The following is a 20,718-nucleotide window of genomic DNA, read 5'->3' as shown; positions in this document are numbered from 1 at the left end:
GTATTGGGGAGAGAATCCTGCAGTGAACTCTTCACGTTAATAATCAGATTGTAGGTTTGACCACAAACAGTGTTCTGTAATTATTAATGTTCAGCATGTGCTCTGCATCCAGGTTAGGGATTAATTACAGATCAGACACTTTCATTTGACTCACAGTGATTTGTGATTTAAAAAAAGTTATATTTATTTTTGTGTTGATCAAACTGTGCCTGGGAGTAAGCACCTTCCTTCTATCATTGCTGTTTGACATAATTGTAGCATAAACTAGAGGCCCTGGGCATGGATTTGTGCACCGGTGGGGTCCCTTGGCCTGGCCTGCACCCTCTCACAATCCGGGACCCCTCAAGGATGTTGGAGGCCCGGTGCATGGATTCGGCCCGATCCCCGCAGGCCAAGCTGAGGGACCCCACTGGTGCACAAATCCATGCACCAGGCCTCTAGTATGCATATAAGATCTTTTGTTAATCTCTTCCCACCCTTCCCTCTGAGATTCATCAGTCTGTTTCATATTTCCATGCCTGTGCATTGAGCGTCTGCCCCTGGTGGTCAGTGTGCATCACAGATAACAGTCAAATGGTCAAACAGTCACTTAGGCTTTTATATATAGACTAGAGGCCCTATGCACGAAATTCATGCAAGGGCCTAGGTCCTGGCCCCCACCCACCACTGCCATGGCCAGGGGCCTCTGCCACCTCTGCCTCAGCCCCCACTCACTGTGGCTTTGTCCGGAAGGAAGGACATCTGGAAGGACATCTGGTCTAATTAGCATATTACGCTTTTATTATTATAGATACAACACCACAGAATGATCAAGGAACAGTCTTCTTTTTCCCCCCTTACTTGACAGTAGTTAATCCCACTTCTCTGGAGTGGTCTTGGTGGTGGTGCTGTTAAGGCCCTCTGTTCTAGATCTTTGGGGGAATATCTTGTTTGTCTGTATTGCTGTCATCATGGGAGTAAAGCAGGAGTAGGTGTTTGCTGTGTCCTTTAAAAACTGTATAAGAAAAGGCTTCAATGACAATAGGGATTATTCTGGTAGAGAGTGCTCTTGTATCTTAGCCCACCTTTTTGTACCCCAGGAGGAGGCCCTGGGAATAGAGTGTTAATAGTTTTGTGCAGATGCTGTTGCTATATTGTTTGTGATTGGAAATCTCAAGATTATCTGCTGACCCAAGCAAGGTGGCACTGTGCTGGCCACCCTGGCATTTGTTTATAAAACAATGATTTCGGGCCTTCTTGTGCCATGAGGCAGGATTACAGGCGGTGGGTGCCTGTGTGCCAGTGTAATTAGTGCAGTGGGGAAATGGTGGCCGATCTCACCCTAAAATGGCTCATCTTCCTGTCAGGTAATGGGATGTCTCTATACATTTGTTCCGGCTGATGTGACAGCCTTCCCTTCCTGCTTATGCCTCTGGGAAATAGCACTGTGTGTCCAGCTCACACGCTGACCCCAGCCGGGGCCAGTGGAGGGCAGCCGCCTCTGTCAGACGGCGTGGAGGTCTGTCTGACTGCTCCCCCTTTCCTGCCTTCAGAAGATGCATCAGTCGTGGTTAGGCTTCTTTAGGGACCCTACACATCAGAGAATGTCAAAGGTCACCTAACCCACAGACAGCCCCAACTTCAGGGGCAGGCGGATGCTCTGTGCTTCTTTTGGACCAGTTTACTAGGGGTGTGAATGCACTTACATGAACGGTGTGATGCAGCCTTTTAGCCTCCCGTGGGTTATGGGGTGTTTGTTTACATTAACTAAACATTGAACATTGATTTTCAATTTCTGTGTGATGTATTGATAGACTTAATCTTGCCTCTGAGTACAAAGTGAATTACTCATTTCCTTTGAAGTCCATTAACAGTTTCAGACAGCTAGGGGAAGTAATCACTTTTGAAAATTAGTTTAGAATACCTGTACTCTTCTTGATTTTTAGTTGTTATTTTTATCTTTGATGTCACCAGTACAGGCAGCATATCATTGCAAACACAGATTCTCAATAATCCTAACAGAGGAGATGCAGAAGGTATGAGAATTAATTGAGTGCTTACTGCTCGAATTTTTAAGATCATATTCTTGTCCCATAACTCTATCCCCTTTTATATAAAGGCAAGAATTTTTATGATCTAGAAAGACCACTAATCAAGCATTTTATTTCTGCAGCAAAATAGATGATGGTGACAATATTAACAACTATGGTTGACCCTTGAACAATGCCAGGGTTAACCCACAGAGGTGAAATCGTGTATAACTTTTGACTCTCCAAAAACTTAACTAGTCACCCCTCTGTATCTTGGGGGGACTGGCTCCAAGACCCCCTGTGGTTACCAAAATGTGCAGATGCTCAAGCGCCTTTTATAAAATAGCATAGAATAATGCATACACTCAGCTGTCCACAGTGTGGTTCCCCAGCTACAGATCAAAAAGACTGTGTTTGATCTGCAGTTGGTTGAATCCGCAACGCGAAACCCCGGATACAGAGGGGTGACAGTATATTTATTGAAAAAAATTAGCATGTAAGTGGACCCACACAGTTCAAATCCATGTTGTTCAAGGGTCAACTGTACCATCATTGGCACTTCTGTAGTGCTTAGTGTATGCCAGGTGTGGTTCTGAGTGATTTACAAAAGGTAACTCATTCAAACCGCACAGCAACCCAATGAGGTTTTTGCAGGTAAAGAAACTCAGTCACAGAGAGATTAGTGACTTGCCCACTGGATAGGAAGTGGTAGAGCCAAGTCACTCTGGGCCAGAGAAAGTGTCCGAGTCTCCTTGTTCTGGCAAAGATATTTCTTTTTCACATTCAGATTTTTTTTTCTTGTAAGCTGCTTTCCCTCAGCCTCACCACGGAAGCTGTTTAGAATTGAAAATTGGGATGTTAAACAGGTATTGCTTTTCTTACTTTAATATTCCTGGTTTATTCCTTTGTTCTTTTTAGTATCTGCATAAGCTTTTCAAGAGAGACCATCATAAGGGGCAGCGCTACCATGAAAAACAGATCAGCCTTTATGCTGAATATGACCGACCAAACTTACTTCCATTTCTCCGAGATAGTACCCATTGCCCACTCGAAAAGGTAAGTCACAGCTCCCCCACTCACACACTGCAGGTGAAGGAGTTGTCATTGTGGGTAAGCTGCAGGTTATTCTAGTCTTCCTGTCCCTGCTCATCCGTCCCTCTTTCGGGGGAAGGCTGTTGCTCTAAGCAGAGGTTTGGCTGGGGCATTCTGATGAGAGGTGGAGGTCCTGTTGGATTAGGTTTTGGTAAGAAGCCCAAGTATTTCTGTGCCAGGTTTAATTGGAATAAAGGATCAATCCAGGGTCTAGTCAACCATAGAGCAGATACTGCATCAGGAGTCTGAGTCAGTGTACCAGGATCAGCATGGAGCCTCAGAGGCAGCCTGGGAGGGAGACACAGACTGTCCTGAGCCAGAAGGACTCGCTCCACTCAGGACTCAAGGTTGATAACTCAGGCCCTACACCCTGTCTGCTTTAAATAGTCACCTTGTGTGTTTCTGTAGTCCTCTCTCACTCTACAGTTCATTTCTCTAGCATTCTGCAGCCCATTATAATTATATTTTAGCCTTTTTCCCCCTCCCAGTATCTTGTAAATTCTTCAAGGATAAGGAGTTTTTCTCACTCATTTTGGTGAACCCAGTAACCAGCACCTGCTAGACACTTAATATGTGTTATATCATGAGTGAGTGCATAAATGAATACAAACAAGGTTCTAGTGAGGGCTGAATATGAACTAACAAGTTGTATGTACCTATAATAAATAAACTATAAATATTTCCTATGCAGGTACTAGAAACTGGGCAATCTAAGGCCATCGGTATTGTTTCCCATGATTCTTATAATATCTGGAGTGCTATATAACATGTACAAGTGTCTTATTAAATAAATTCAGATGGCGAGGTAAAAAGTACTTTATAATCAGCTGTATGTATTAACAAAACAAAAAAGAGTGTTTGACCCAGCTTATGTGCACTTACAACCTAGTTTCTTCTTCAGCCCATTATGGTTAACTTTAAATGAACTGGATTTACTATAAACCAGTTTCAGCTCAATGGATTTTCAAAATCTGTAGTTAATGAAAAAAATATCTTGCCTGCATATTAACTTATCAAAAACCTTACATTTTATACTTTGGCCCGAAGACATTTTCTCAAAAAATACATTTGGAAATACATCGTATTACTGTAAAAGTAAAAGCAAATGTTCTCCCTCTTTTCTAACTACAGAATCTATAATCTAGAAAAAGCTGGGAAATGTAGTTTGTAGATTTTCATTAAAGAAATTTAAAGGCAAAATTAGATAAACTATGACAGACTCAAAGCTAGGTAGAAATCATAATTTATTATTGATAAGGTTCTTATTAGTTACCCCCAAACTATGTTCCTTACCATTATACTAAATCAGGAAAAGGAAAATTAAAATATTATTTCTGCAACATTTTTCACTCAATTTCTGTCATTTTTTTTTTACCTTTATTTTTACTACTACCAGTATTCTACTTTTACCTGTATGTCCTATTAGCTTTAAAAATCTTAGTTTTCATACTTTTTCCTCTAGAGGGAGCACTGTGGCCCAGGAACATTCAAGAATCCAAAATAAGGAGGCATGATCTTATATTATATTGCACTGTGTCAAGAATAGAAAAATTATTTGAACCAGAAATATTTTTTTAGACTTTACTCAAGATTTCCAGAAATTATTCTAGAGTCTCTACATTATCATATATGAGAAAGGATAATTTAAGATACTATTAGGAACATAAAACATTTAAAATTCTGTGATATTCAAATTTTAGACACTCATATTATCTTTGAGCTTGGTGTCACACATCTGCTTGCATTAAAGACCCATCTTGACTTCAAACTTACCTTTAGGTATTATGTTGTACATGAATGATCATATTTGATAGTATCCTAAAAGAGCTTTCAGCAGTTTTATCCTGTAGAATGCTCTGTAGTTGAATATTTGAAAAGTGGCTAGAGAGGAAATGAATGTTTAATATAATAGATTTCAATAGCGACAAGTAATAAGTGGCTCTGGCCTCCAGACTGCATGTGGTTTGAGACAAGCATGTTCTCAACCATTTGCACTTACTCAAGAAGAGAGGGGGGGGGGGGGGGGGGGTTCAGTTGGAAACATCTGCTGGCACTTGAAAGTGTCAGTAATTTCCAGGTACATAATTGGTTTTTGGATACCTTCCAGTAATAAACTACTTTAAGCAGCATATTCATCTTTATTCGTACTGTCTTTCTCTGAGCATTGTACCTATCCAGTTGTGTTATTACCATTACCTGTTTACCTGTGAATGACACAGTCTCACTAAACCATAAACTGTCCATCTGTATCTCCATCTGCTAGCACAAATCTGGGCACTCGTTTGGTTTCTCAATAATTTTTTTGTTGAAATAGTCCAGGTCCTCTGACTTCAGATTTTTGCTTTTTCTCTTACTATTTAAAATTCTCACATGTGTATCCTAACTCTGTTCTATCATTCCAGAAGAGTTAAGAGTTGGTAAGAAAGTTCCATTGGTTAGGATGATGATTTATAGGCATGATGGTGTAGAGAGAGGTAAGCCATCTTTTTAATCAAAATGAATGAGGAGTGCCATGGCTGGGTGGCTCAGTTGGTTGGATCATCATCTCCTACACCAGAAAAGGTAGCAACTTCAATTCTTGATCAGGGCACATATCTAGGTAGCGGTTTTGATCTCCTGTCTGGGTGCGTATTGGAGGCAATTGATCGAAGTCTCTCTCTCTCTCTCTCTCTCTCTCTCTCTCTCTCTCTCTCTCTCTCTCTCTCTTCTCTCTCTTTCTCTCTCTGTGTGTGTGTGTGTGTGTGTGTGTGTGTGTGTTTCTCTCCCTTCCCGCCATCCCTTCCTCCCTTCTTCTCTCCCTAAAAATCAATAAAAAAGATGAGGATTTTTAAAAAAAGATGAATATGCAATTTCTAAGTGATAGTTAGGATTAGACTCAGCCATGAGTGATAAAAATTCCAAAATAATAGTGGCTTAAACAGAGGAGCAGTTTAGTTCTCTGTCACATGGAAGTCCTGGTGGAGAGTTCTGCTGCTGGTGCATGTCACAGGGTCCGAGACCCAGGCTCTTTTCTCGTGCTCCCCCACCTTGTATGACCTTGACCTTGTGATGTGGGACAGTAGCATCCGTGTTCGTAGGCTCAGATTGGATGGAAAGACTAAAAATGAGAGAGAGAAGCGTTCACACGTGCTGCTTCTTAAAGAGCATTCCCAGAAGCTTCCGTGTTTCTGGTTCATCTTTGGGGAGGCTTGGAGATTTTTAAAAAAATTCTGGGCAGTTCCCCACCTGAAATCTTATTACTGTAGAAGAAATGAGTAAAAGACATTGGGGGACAACTAGTTATCTCCGCCATGTAACTTTTAAAGGAATCTTGTGAGAAATTGAATTAATAGTGTTTCCTCCTCTTTGTGACCTTCAGGTCTTCTCATTTCCTCACTTAAATGATTTGTGTACTTTAAAATGCCATCCTAATGTCATTGCCATTCCACAATAAGGTGTTATTTGTTTTTTCCCCTTTTTTATATTTCATTTGGGTTTCCCTCACCTACATCATTGATCTCTATGGTCAGCATTTTTTCCTCCCTTTTAGTTGTTAATCTCCAACCATAGACAAGATTTAAATATATATTTTACTCAAAAAATTTAAAGTCAGAAATCAAAATGTCAAAACTATCTCCTGCTGTCATTTCCCAAGATGGTCCATTGAGCCGAAAGAGCTGAAGAACTTGAGCTGTTCTTTTTACCTCCTTGGTTTTGGTTTTTAAAGTAACCTTGGCTGGTTGTTTTTAACTGACTGCTCTAACTGTGCAACCCAATAATCTTCCTCCTGAAACCTTTTCATTTATTGAAAAAAACACTTATTGTACACCTATGAGCCCGACGTGTGCAGGTGCAGTGAGAGTAAGCGCCTGGGATCTGGCGTGGTGTGGGTCCAAGGAGGCTTTTATCTGAAGGACTTGCCAGGGGTGGGGAGTGGAGTGGGAGGGCAGCCCTCCAGGCCGAGGGGCAGTGGTAGAGAGATGAGCAGGGTGTGAGGTGTTACTGCACAGAAAGACAGGGCTTCCGAGGCCACAGTCAAGATTCTCAACTTTAAGCAGAGTAACAAAATAAGAAGGGTCCTTAGTAGGCATGTGAGTGAGGTTACAGTGAAGGCTCACGCATACGGCACCCGTTCAGATGCCCCTCTGAAGGGCCACCCCGGAACTCAGGTCCTGTATTGATGCGCATAGCCCTCTATTCATGCTGCCCTGGTCATGAGATTCTGTGTTCTCACTTCTCTGTCACGCTCCCTGGTGGACTCGTGCTGCCTCCACGTCTACTGAGCCACCTCCATCTCCTCCTCATCTTTCTTTTACGTGTCATCACCATCATCAGCATTTGTGTTTCTATCATTGTTGCATCTCCATCCAATGACTCTCTAGTGCCTAGCAGAGTGTATAGTAAATTTGTGTCCGTTCATTTAGATTATTGAATTGTTGATAAGCACGTATTGGTGTTGTTTTTTACACTATCATCTGTGTAGTCCTTCATTTCTTCACTTGATCTCCTCCTTGATTGTTAGATGTGTTTTTTCTCTCACTTTTGACAGATCCATGAACAGAGTTATTTTAAACCCTGTGAGCTGGCAATAGAAATATTCCCGGTACTTATTTATTTATGTAACAAATGTTTACTGAGCTGTGATGTGCAGTCAGTACTGAGGACGTGCACAGTGAGCAGCATCCTTTCACGCAGCTGCCTCCCGTGGAGGGAAACAGCTCAACCAAGGACAGTGGATCAGTTGGGAACGGCAGTGCTGTGAAGGAACCTAAGCAGCAGAAAGCGAGAAAGCTTGGTGGGAGGGGGCCTCTCAGCATCTTGCTTTCTGCCTTTACCCCTGGAATGCTCTAAGTTGTCTCAAATATAGGGATGAGCAAAAGTCAGTTTACAGTTGTAACATAAATATATAATACAATAATTAATAAACAATAATACAAGAATAAACTTTGGCCCTGGCCAGCTTGGCTCAGTGGATAGAGCGTCATCCTGCGGACTGAAGGGTCCCAGGTTCAATTCCGGCCAAAGGCACATGGCTGGGGTTGCGGGCTCAGTCCCCAGGGAGGGTGTGCAGGAGGCAGCCAATCATTGATTCTCTCTCATCATTGATGTTTCTATCTCTCCTTCTCCCTCTCCGAAATCAATAAAGAAATATATTTAAAAAAAAACACACAAGAATAAACTCCAGGTCATCACAGTTCGATCCGGTCAAGACAATGGCTTGATCCCCAGTAGAGGGTGAGCAGGAGGCAGCCAGTTGCTAATTCTCTCTCATTACTGATGTTTCTCTCTCTCTCCCTCTCCCTTCCTCTGTGTGAAAATCAATAAAAACATGTTTTTTAAAAAGATTAAACTCTGCTTTGCATACTCACAACTCTAAACCTACTTGTGCCCACACCTGTATGTTACCAGTTGAATTATATAGGGACCAGTACCTGTCTGAGAGATAAATGGATCCTGACACCAGCAAACCTAAGGAGAGTTGTGTTTTTGTTTGTTTGCTTTGTTTTTTTAAAGTGACGCAATGGAAAAATTCTTTCAAATTGTGTGTTTAAGGGATTCTATTAATATTTGTTCTTGTCTGGTAACCCATGGTAACATTTTTGTCCTGCTTTATTTGAAGGCTCTTGAGATCTGTCACCAGAGAAACTTCGTAGAAGAGACCGTTTATCTTCTAAGTAAGTAGTTTTCACTCATTTTGGTCCCCATAAACTAAGAAACAGGGTGAAAATGTGATATAAATTGTCTAAGAATTGGCATAGGTTTTAGAGCAAAGTAATATAGAGGTTAAAACCTCTTTGCATAAGAATTTAATACATGAAAAAGGAGGCTTCACAGCTCAATAGAGAAGGAAGAGTTATTTAATAAATGCTGTTGAGGTATCATATTAGTATTGTGTAACAAACAAACACATCAGCTTATATTACCACCATCTTGAGAGAAAATAAATAATGTTCATTTTCAAAAACCACACCCTAAATAATGGAGGAAATACAATTGAATATCATAGTTTTCAAAAGAGAGGGAGAGTTTGTAATATGATCCAGCTGTCAGTTGTCCCTGGTCCTCAGGCTCCTATTTCCACCTTTCAGTTGTCGACTTAGGAGCAGTAGAGAACTTATAAGGGAAGCATAGTATCCTTTTTAAGTTGTAAAAACTTAAAAGTCATATACACACTTTTAAAAATTAACATTTTTTAAAGATATAAACTGTGGGAATATTTGTCGGAAAAGCAAAATGCTATAGAAAATATAACAAATGGGATGTAATTTTACTCACAGGCCAGCTGTTTGCTTTAATAATGGCTTCCCAGAATGAGAAGGACTCAAGATCCATTACTAGCTCTTGCCGCAGGCCAAGGGCAAGGATAAGGGCGATTGCCCACAGCCAGGTAGCGGCTGTCCTTGCTCTGAGTAAAGCTTTCTACATGTATTATATTTAAAATTCATGGAAATTGATAAGAAAACCATTAAAATGCCAGGAAATGAATGAGCAAAGTGTATAAAGATAATCCAATTGAAGCATAGTTGGTGAAGACTTATTTCATGAGAGTTACTGAAAGGGTTTCCCCTGAACTTGGAAGAGAAGGAAAATGAGATCGCGGTCTGATCATTGAGGTTGTGGTGTGCACACAGTGTATCAGAAGAGCAATATGCAAAGCTGCCTAAGAGGCAGAATGACTCCAAGGCCTTTATTTATTTATTTACTTATTTTATTTATTTAATTTTATTGAATTTAATGGGGTGACCTCTATCTTCTATATAATAAAAGCCTAAGTGACCATTACGGTGGAACGACCAGTACGACCGGTCGCTCTGATGCACACTCACCAACAAGGGGCAGATGCTCAACACAGGAGCTGCCCCCTGGTGGTCACTGCGCTCCCACAGGGAGAGCGCCGCTCAGCCAGAAGCCGGGCTCATAGCTGGCGAGCGCAGCAGCATTGGCAGGAGCCTCTCCCACCTCTGCGGCAGCGCTAAGGAGCAGCGAGCAGGCAGGTGGTAAGGAGCAAGGGGTCCCAGACTGCGAGAGGACGCAGGCCGGTCTGCGGGACCCTCCCATTCCCAGTGCACACATTTCGTGCACCGGGCCTCTAGTATATATATATATATATATGTATATATATATATATATATATATATATATATATATATATATGTATGTATGTATATATAAGCCTAAGCGACCGTTATGGCGGAACAACTGGAACGACCAGTCACTATGACACACTGACCACCAGGAGGCAGACGCTCAATGCAGGAGGAGGAGGAGGGGGGCTTAGCAAGGCCTGGAGGCGCACTCTATGGCCCAGGGATCCCAGGAACTGCAAGCCCAGAGCTCGCTTTCCAATAAAAAAACTTTTTTTTTGAAAAAAAGAAAAGCGGCTCCAAGAGGGAAAGGCCTCCCCAGGCTGCGCCCGGCCTGGCTGGGCACAGCGGAGGCCCACGCACTGACCATGGCGGTGCCTCTCCCCCGCCCTGCCCCTCGGTCCTGCCGCTTGCAGTGACTCACTCACCAGTGATGTGCAGGAAGCGCAGCCCCTTTGACTCTAAAGCCGGTCATGTTGGCTGCTGCTCCCTGTCCTGCTCCATGGCGGACACAGCGCTGCCAGGCTGTGCTGCACTGTGTCAATTCAGGCTTTCAGCTTCCTGCCCACCCCTTTGTATACTATGTGCGCTCGGGGGTGTGGCTTCGGCCTCCCCAGCCAATAGCACTGCAGCACAGCCAGAGAGTGGCAGGACACAGCCACACGCTGGCTGGGCATTGATTTGGCCGCGTGACTAGCATCCATATCCACTTCCACTGAGTGTTTACATTTGTAGGGAAGCAGGGCAGCCTGCTCCTGCTGCCCGTGTCACCTTCTAGGCTAAGAAAGGCCCGCTGATCTCCGTGTTTCTCCTCCCGTCCAGAATCAAAACCTCTTGGGGATGAATGATCCCAGCGTTGGCTCCAACACATGCTCGGTGTCTCTGTCAGAGACATTCTCAGTCATTACAGCCCGTTCCTCAGCCACAGTGCCCTGCTCCACCCACTGCCACTCCTCACCTGTCACCCCCTGAGGACCACCTTATGTTATCCTATCTGAAATATGAGCAAGATCTCAAATGTCCCCCTGTCAGCAGCTTCCTTGCCCTACCTTTCTTCCTCTAAAAACCTTGCATTTTAATAATATATATTTGATTGATTTCGGAGAGGGAAATAGAGATAGAAACATTAAAGATGATAGAGAATCATTGATCGACTGCCTCCTGCATGTTCCAAACTGGGAATCGAAACTTCCCACGGCCCCTCCCTCTGGCCGGCAAACCTCCCTCAGTCCCTCCCCCAGCTGGCGGGCCACCATGGGGGCCTTCAGGCCCCAATCAGCCTGGCCCTGATTGGCCCTAATCGCCAGCCAGGCCTAGGGACCCCCACCCATGCACAAATTTCATGCACCGGGCCTCTAGTTAGTCAATAAAATTATATAAGTTTCAGGTGTACAATTCTATTATACATCATCTGTATATTGTGTTGTGTGTTAACCACCCCAAGTCAAGTCTCTTTTCATGACCATTTATTCCCTCTTTCACCTTCCCCCAACCCCTTCACTTCTGGTAATTACCATACCTATGAGGTTGTTTTGGGTTTTTTGTTTTGTTTTGTTTTCTTTTCTTTTCTTTTTTGTTTTTGTTTAATTTCTTCACTTTTCCTTACCCAACCCTTTAAAAGTCTTAATTGTATGTGGGTATGAGGGGTTCAAATACAGGCCTGCGAGAAGCAAGTCAGCATCTGACAGACCTGGGTTTGGATTCCAGATCTGCTGTTTTGTAGAAACATTTCTGTGTCCTCTTCTATAAAATAGAAATATTAGTGTAACATATCTCATAGACTTTAGTGATAATGAAATGATGTAATTCATGTGAAGCACTTAAATGAGAGCTCAGAACATAGTAGACACCTAGCAAATAGGAGACATTTATTATGTTATGCGAATGTCACATAGGAAAATATGCTTTTGTGTTAGCTTTAAAACTGGGTGAATAAATTAAGAGATATGCTATTTCTTTAACAATGTTTTATTAAAATGTCCTGAATGAAGTATTTCTCACATCTTTGCTAGGCCGAATGGGTAATAGCCGAAGTGCCCTGAAGATGATCATGGAGGAATTACATGATGTTGATAAAGCAATTGAATTTGCCAAGGAGCAAGACGATGGAGAGCTCTGGGAAGACCTGATTTTATATTCCATCGACAAACCACGTAAGCAGAAAAACCATCCGCGATCATAACTTTTTTCTCTCAATATAGCCAGTTATGTCTAGAGTAAGAATTATCTCAAGACACACTGAGTTAAAAATATGGTCAAGTATCTATAATAAAGATAGGCCAGGCACACTGAAACACTTTCCAATACCAGTCCTGTGCAGCGCAACCTGGAACCCCATCATTTGAGTTACCTGGATGTGTTAAAGAGCAAGTGGTTAACCTGGTAATGTTAACTGTGTCCCCAGGAAGCGTATTTTTACCTGCTGCACCAGGAATTTACTGATTGGCCCTCCGCTTGATTATCGTGTTGGGTCTCCCATCTTGGAAAGAAACAAAAGCAGTCACCGAACAATAACCCAAGTTCTCTGAAGAAAAAAGAAATGATTTAGAAACTAGCAGCAATAGTGATTTAAAATCTCCTCCCTTCTCTTTATTTTTTGGTAGAAGGCTTATCTATCTCAGAATTTTCAAGGTCTAGAAATTGCTGTTATGATTGTCTTTTAAATAAGATGATCATGTTAGCATGACAAAGTAGTTTTTTAAGGATTCTAAAGGGAGCAAAGTGGGTGTAATGTAACACATCCTGGACTTGGGTCTGGCTTAGTTTTGAATTTGGGCTTAAAACTTTCTGGCTGTGTGATCCTGGGTAGATGAATCACTTCATTTCTCGTTTCTGTGAAATAGGGACAAATAACATTCCTACTTTGCAGAATATTGCTGAGAAGTGTACGATAATTGAGCCATAGCAAATTCTCAATAAATATTTGTTGCACCCTGTTAACATCACAAATTATATTCTGAAGTAATCATTTGTTCTCTGTTTTAAATTCTCCATATTTAGCTCCTTCTTTATGTCATGAGGAAAGTAAAGGAAGATTAGTTCTTGAGAGTTTACAAATTCAAATTTGAAGGACATTTTTTTTTCTTTGAGTTGTTTTTGGCTTAAAATTATATAATAAACATTGCTTATATGTTAATTGCTTTCTGTGGTATTTTGTAGCGTTTATTACTGGCTTGTTAAACAATATTGGCACTCATGTTGACCCAATTCTACTGATTCACCGTATCAAGGAAGGAATGGAGATTCCCAATTTGAGAGATTCCTTGGTTAAAATTCTGCAAGACTACAATTTACAAGTAAGTATCCTTTTGTAGATAAATAAGTATGCTGAAAAAAAAATAAGTATGCTGAGTGAGTTGACTGACTACAGGATAATTTCTAGGGTTTATTTTAAATATTAGTTGAATAATTCAATTTGATAGTTACAATCTGTTTTGAACAGTTTACTTGGAAAATTGTTCAAATAGTGAAACTAGGAATATCACCCTTTATGGAAGCCATCTGATATTTAACCACCCCCAAGTTGTCTCTTATTGAAGAACAGATATTCTTACATTTGTGTGGTAAATACAGCACGGCACTCGGGAGGGAGTAGTTACTGTGACCGTTAGATCAGACCACCCAAACCATTTTTGAGTAGAATGAATAGTATGAACACTTGGGAGAATAAAGAAATATTTTTCAAAGAGTTTGATAATTTCCTTGAAGCCACTTAGTATCCTATTACCTGAAACATGTTAAATACAGGATTTTATTTAACCTTGTGGCTGTCTTCTAGATTAGTAACGATTTTATTATCTATAATAATTTACAATTTGTTGTTTATTTTCATATAAGTAATGTATATGCTAATTTCATAGCATCCTAATCTTTTCTTTAAAAGGACTCTGTAATAATTAGTATTTTTTAGAATGCTGGTAGCTTCCATAGAACTTTAAACTATTTAAAGCACATTTCTTTAGCAATTCAGACTACTCTTTGCCTACTTTATTTTAAACTGAGTTTTTGTTATAATATGGATGAAATTGCTTTCCTGGACATGTAGAGAATTTTTCAGGTAGAGCGGGAAGCTAAGGTTGGGGTTAGGGGAAGAGAAGTGGTTATCGGGATAAATAAGGAGAGGGGAGGATCATGATGAGGATTTGTGGGGCCTGTAGTCACTATGAAGGGTGAAAGTGGGGTGCCTGCTGAATTCAGGTGGTGGCCTCAGTCAGAAAAAAGGCAGGGTGAGCCCTGGACAGTGTGGCTCAGTTGGATGGGTATCATACTGGGCACCAAAAGGATGCTGGTTTGATTCCTGGTCAGGGCACATGCTCAGGTTTCAGGCTCAGTCCCCAGTAGGGGGCATGCAGGAGGCAGCAGATCAATGTGCTGCTCTCACAGGGATGTTTCTCTTTCTCTCTTCCTCTCTCTCTAAAAATCAATAAAAATATTTAAAAGAAAAAAAAAAAGAGGCATGGTGAGAAGGAGAAGATATTGAGGAAGATTGATGTGAAAAATGTAGAGCTGGAGGGACAAGAGCCAGGGAGTGGGGTATTATTACATTATGTCTCTGAAGGAGTCATTGTGAACATGTTCCAAAAGTGGGGTGAAGGTAGAGGTCATTGGAGTGAGATTAGTGGAGAAAATGTGAGAACACACTGAGAAGAGGGAGCCGGGGGCTGTCAGCCAGGCTCCATCGTTCTCAGTGATCGGGGAGGGTAGTCTCGCAGCCACAGATGACTGGTATTCCTGGGCAACACAACTTTAAAGGAGAAGAGGTTTCTTGAAGGCGGGATGTGAGAAAACAAGGAGCCTTCACTCAGGAGGGCTTGTGGGAAATCAGGATCCTGGGAGAAAAATGGGTTAAGGCAAAGAGGTAGAGGGCCTGTTCTGCAAAAAGCTCCAAGATATACAGGTATTTATTTATTTGGAGGTTTGCAGATGACCCAATAGGACAAGGTATGCTAGTAACATTGATTATAGAAGCTACAACTGGTTGTCTTGAAAATGATGAAGACAAAGGATAACGGTAATGTTAATAAAACATAGAATTTAGGAAAACTTAGAATTATGGAGGGAAATGTAATATTAAGATAACAGAAGTGGTAGAGAAGGATGTGGAAAGAAGTTGGCCCATTGATTTGAATAACCTTGAAAAAATAATGGAAAGTCCTATAAAGAAAATGAATGTTTGAAAGGTATTATTGTACTTGGTAAACAATGCCTACAAATATTTTTTGAGATGGGAACTGATGCCCTTATGAAGTTGAGGAAAGAAAAGATTAGTAGACAGTGGTTTACTTGGCTTGGTGAAACTCTAATATGAGATATAGATTACAAATGATATTGTCTTATTGACCAAATGGAGACATTTTCTAGATGACACTGTAAAGAAGTTTCAAACTGATTTTAATTTCTGAAAGTAATATCAGAGGCTTCCCTACACAGAGAATAAAATAGGAAACCAAGATAAACAGGAGGAAATAGACAAGAAAGATTTTGCTGAGCAGAGGATGACTTGATCTTTGAAAGGCCAGTAGGCATCCTTTGAAAACAAAGACTACTTTTCGGGGGGGGGAGATGATAGATCCTTAAAACTTCTTCTCAGCTTAACTTATGTAGCCTACAAATACTCTGAAAAATGTCACAAAATGTATTTGCAAATTCTGTAAAGTCTGAGAAGAAGATATGGGAAGCAGCCAGCATGACCATAAAAAAAGAAAGTCCTTATAGGCCTAATTAAATTTGGACATCTAAAGTCAATAAGAAATAAAAGTTCATTTGACTAAATGTCAAGGTCAGTGATAAAGACTAAGATTTTAAGAATTCAAGTATAATAGATTTAAAAGAGAGTAAAAATAGATGTAATCTATGTTGATAGGTATTTGCTTTGCTTAACATGGTCAGTAGTATATAAACTAGAAATTAATTTTTCTAAACCAGAGAAGCTTTAGCTTTCTGGATACATGATAGACTAAATTGAATACTCCCTTATTGTTAAAAAAGAATGTTAACTAGGATATTAAAAGAGAATTTATTTTCATTTCATAGCTGATCCCAACAGAGATAGGAACAGGTGCCAGGAAACACTGAGAGCAAACCCAAAGTAGAAAGGGGATGTTGTTGCTATGGTAGCCCTCTGGAGTAGCAGACACAGCTTCTAGATTATGGGCTTCTTATACGTATACTAGTGACCCGGTGCACGGATTCGTGCACATTGAAAGGAAATTAATTAGAAGGTGGCCAGTGTGGCAGGACTGGGCGAGACAGGCCAGAAATGCCCTGGAGCCAACCTCCCATGGTCCCTCCCCGGCTCCCATCATGCACCAGTGGGGTCCCTCAGCCTGGCCTGCACCCTCTTGCAATCGGGTCCCCTCGGGGGATGTCCGCAGGCCAGGCCGAGAGACACCCCCCTGTTAGCCTGTGACTAACAGGAAAAATGCATAAGCAAAGAGTACAGTACTGGGAAGAAGGTAAGATAGTGAGTCTTGTAACAGAATATTTAATATCTGTGGTTGGTTTTCAGTTGCCAGCCCTTGTAGAATCATCAAATTTGAGAATTAATATCATCAATTACACTTACACATCACATTAATTGCTAAATGGTTTGCACCCTGAGGGGGTTTAAGGACAGAGATCACATCTGTTTAATTTATTGCTCCATTTCTTCTGCCTAATACATAATACTCAGTACAGTGAAATATTTGTGCAGGAAGTAGATGAATTTATGAAATAAATTATTTTGGAATAGCAGGTTTTCCATCCTGGGCAAAGACCTGGGGCTTGGAATGACCAAGTCACATAGGGGCCACGCTCTGCCAGAGAGAGCCTGTATTAGGAAGACCTATGAGACAACAGTAGGCGTAGTTAATAGAGGGCCTTCTGCGCCAGACTTTGGCTGGGTATTTGATTCCACAGCACTACAGGCACCACTGTATGTTCATAAGAAAAATTGCAGTCCTGACTGAATGGAGGTGGAAAGGTGGGTCTGGCAGTGGCTTGGAGGGAAGAGGGTACTGAGAGCAGGGAGCCAGTGAGTGCCTCTTGGAAGTATTTTAAAGAAAGCGATTTTCTGAATCCCCAATAAGAGTCTTTTTAAGATTCCATTTCTTTTACAATGTGCGCATTAGATTCTGCTTCGTGAAGGCTGCAAGAAGATTCTCGTGGCGGACTCTCTGTCTTTACTGAAGAAAATGCATCGAACTCAAATGAAAGGCATTCTGGTCGACGGTGGGTAAAATCAAAGTAATCATATTGGAACTGTATGCTTTCCTTGGGGAAGAGACAGAGCAAGGAGAAGCAAGAAACATTGCGGAATCTCACGTGTGTGTGTTTCCTTGCAGAGGAGAACATCTGTGAATCGTGCCTAGCCCCTATTCTTCCATCAGGTGAGATTTTTAGGAGGGGGAAAGAAATCCTCAAATCTGTGTTAATAATGAGTGGAATTTTTATAAAATTATATAACTTTCAGGATAATCAAGTTTAGAGAAGATTTTTCAGCCCACAGCTCTACTCAGTTGCATGCTGATGGTGCCATTCTCAAATTGTGGTGTAAATTGGCCTCACCTGACAGGCTTGTAAAACCCACAATGCCGGCCTTACCCACCGAGGTTCTGATTCAGTCATTCCAGGGTGTGACATAAGAATTTGCATTTCTAATAAGTTCCCAGGTGATGTTGATGCTACTGGTTCAGGGGCCATACTTTGAGAAGCACTGCTCTAGAATAAAACAAAATAAAATGAAGACCTACCATCAAGGTGTTTAAATTCCAAGGTTGAAGAACCATGTGTGTATGTGGGACATTTTTTTATAGGTAGCTTTCCCTTTCCTTTAAATTGTTTTCTGATCCATTCTGTACTGCAAAGCTACAGTAATCAAAAAGTGTGGTATTGGCATAAAAACAGATAAGTGGAATAAAATAGAGATCCCAGAAATAAACTTGCTTATATGGTTAATTAGTCTACGACAAAGGAAGCAAAAATATACAATGGGGTAAAGACAATCTTAAATAAGTGGTGTTGAGGAAAACTAACATGCAAAAAATGAAATTGGACTATATATAAAAATAAACTCCAAATGGATTAACGACTTAAAGTGCTGATGCCATAAAACTCCTAGAAGAAAACATAGGTAGCAAACTCTTCAACATCACTCTTAGCAATATCTTTTGGGATGTGTCTCCTCCAGCAAGGGCAACAAAAGAAAATATTAACAAATGGGACTATATCAAACTGAAAAATTTTTGCACAGTGAAGGAAACTCCAACAAAATAAAAAGACAGCCTACTGAATTGGAGAAGATATTTGCAAATGATACTTCCAGTAAGGGGTTCATATTTAAAATATATAAGGAACTCATACAACTTAACACTAAGAAAACCAAACCATCTGATTTAAAAAATGGGCAGAGGTCCTGGCCAGTGTGGTTCAGTGGTTGAGCATCTTTCCATGCACCAAAAGGTCACTGGTTCAATTCCCGGTCAGGGCACATGCCCACATTGCAGGTTTGGTCCCCATTCAGGGTGCATACGAGAGGCAACTAATCAGTGTTTCTCTCACATCGATAATTTCTCTCTCTTCTCCTTCCTTTGTCTTTATCTAAAATATTAATAAAAACATTTTTTAAATGGGCAAGAGACCTGAATAGACATTTCTCCCAAGAAGACATACAGATGGCCAACAGAAATATGAAAAGATAGGGAAAATCACTAATTATCAGGGAGATGTAAATTAAAACCACAATGGGATATCAAATCACAGATGTCAGAATGGCTATCTTTAAATAATCAGCAAGTAACAAGTGTTGGCGAAGATGTGGAGAAAAGGGAACCCTTGTGCACCGTTGGGATTATAAATTGGTGCAGCCACTATGGAAAAAATATGGAGATTCCTCAAAAACATTAAAAATAGAACTGCCAAACGACCCAGCAATTCCACTTCTGTGTATTGATCTGAAAAACAACAACAACAACATTAGTTCAAAAAGATGTATGCACCCCTATGTTCATTGCAGCATTATTTACAATAGCCAAGATATGGAAGCTACATGTCCATCAATAGATGAATGGGTAAAGATGTATATATAATGCAATATGACTCAGCTATAAAAAAGGAATGAAATCTTTCCATTTGCGGCAACATGGATAGATATAGAGGGTATTATGCTAAATGAAGTAAATCAGAAAGAAAGAAAAATACCATATGATTTCACTTATATGTGGAATCTTAAAAAACACACACAAACAGATGAATGAACAAAACAGATCTACTAGTATACATATATATATAGAGAGAAAGCTGATGGTTGCCAAAGGGAAGGGGGATTGTAGGGTAGAGCAAAAAGAAGAAGACTGGTTTTAAAGCCTCTGATCTGCTTGTTGCATTGAGTCCTTCTCCTTTCCTGTCCTCTACCCCAGATGCAGCCAAGCCCTTCAGTATGGTGGTCTTCCATTGCCGGCATATGTTCCACAAGGAGTGCCTGCCTGTGCCCAGCATGGTGAGTGGGCAGCTAGGCCACCACCAGCTAAAAAGAAATGGATGCAGTCAGAGAGGCGTGCTCCACATTCTAGCCTGTCATTTATGGCTCTGTGCGTTCTCAAAATTATAATATAGTTTTATATCACGTAAGAAAAATTAATTCATCTAATTCTCAAATGTAAAAATGTTTAGTATACCATTATAAAATCATATTCATTTAGGTGAATTTGTTCAGATAAAACTGATGACTGTTGAGCTATAGAGCTATGGACACGTGAGATACAGTGAGAACCATTTTATGTCTTGTACAACTTTCTCAACCTGATTTCAGTACCATGACACTGCTGTATCTTAGTGTCAAGTCGTGTTCCTCTGTCACATTACACTTGTTTTGCTGTTCTAGATGGAATCCTATGTGAACCAGCAATAATGTCCAGGAAAAGGGAGTGGCATTTCATAGCTTCCCACTGCCCCCAGACTGATTCTGCCATAATATTTCTGAATATGAAAGTAGAGAGATAAGATATATATATATACTTTTTTAATCTGTGTTTTTAAATTACATTTTAGACCTCTCCGGCGCAGTTCTGCAACATCTGCAGTGCTAAGCACCGGGGACCAGGAAGTGCCATTTTGGAGATGAAAAAATAGCTCCGTTCTGCTTGTCAGTCTCCTTCTCACCGCTCTTTTGAAGATGATTTTTGCAATAACAGAAGCATTTGTTGATACCAGTGCTGTTAAGAGTTTTGTACATATTTATTCTATGCTCAAAAAAACTTTCATCTCCATTTGTCTTCTGTAGTTTTCTCTTTGCATTTGCAGTTGATAAAGATGTTAGGTTTTTTCCCCCATCCATGCCTTGAAATATTTGTGTCCATGGTTAATATTTCATCATTTATTTGTTTAGCTCACTCTTTGTTTAGGAATGGAAATGTAAGTGTGGGAATTGGAATGAAGTTGTAGATCCTAGTAAAATTGTTTGTCCCCAGTTGTCTGAGCATCACCAATGTGGCTGTCCAGCCACTTCCTGCCACACTGGACCTTGTTCTGCATGCTCTGCAATTCTTTCGTTCTGGATCTGGCTTTTTTTTATG

General features: G+C 40.8%; 1 protein-coding gene across 1 annotated transcript in view; it reads left to right on the top strand.

Moving 5' to 3' along the window:
- Window positions 1–20,475, top strand: part of VPS41 (VPS41 subunit of HOPS complex) — a 141,502-nt gene extending 121,027 nt beyond the window's left edge. The window contains exons 22-29 of the mRNA XM_079786062.1: window positions 2,928–3,065; window positions 8,701–8,755; window positions 12,178–12,318; window positions 13,325–13,461; window positions 17,278–17,377; window positions 17,491–17,535; window positions 19,564–19,643; window positions 20,195–20,475. Of these exons, the coding sequence (XP_079642188.1) occupies window positions 2,928–3,065; window positions 8,701–8,755; window positions 12,178–12,318; window positions 13,325–13,461; window positions 17,278–17,377; window positions 17,491–17,535; window positions 19,564–19,643; window positions 20,195–20,275 (777 nt within the window). The 3' untranslated portion in view covers window positions 20,276–20,475. The remainder of the gene's footprint in view (window positions 1–2,927; window positions 3,066–8,700; window positions 8,756–12,177; window positions 12,319–13,324; window positions 13,462–17,277; window positions 17,378–17,490; window positions 17,536–19,563; window positions 19,644–20,194) is intronic.
- The last annotated feature ends 243 nt before the right edge of the window (window positions 20,476–20,718 follow it).

This window comes from Cnephaeus nilssonii, assembly GCF_951640355.1.
Source record: "Cnephaeus nilssonii genome assembly, chromosome: 12".
NCBI lineage: Eukaryota > Metazoa > Chordata > Mammalia > Chiroptera > Vespertilionidae > Cnephaeus > Cnephaeus nilssonii.
The sequence above is the reverse complement of the archived record's forward strand: the minus strand, read 5'-3'. Positions and strand labels throughout refer to the sequence as shown.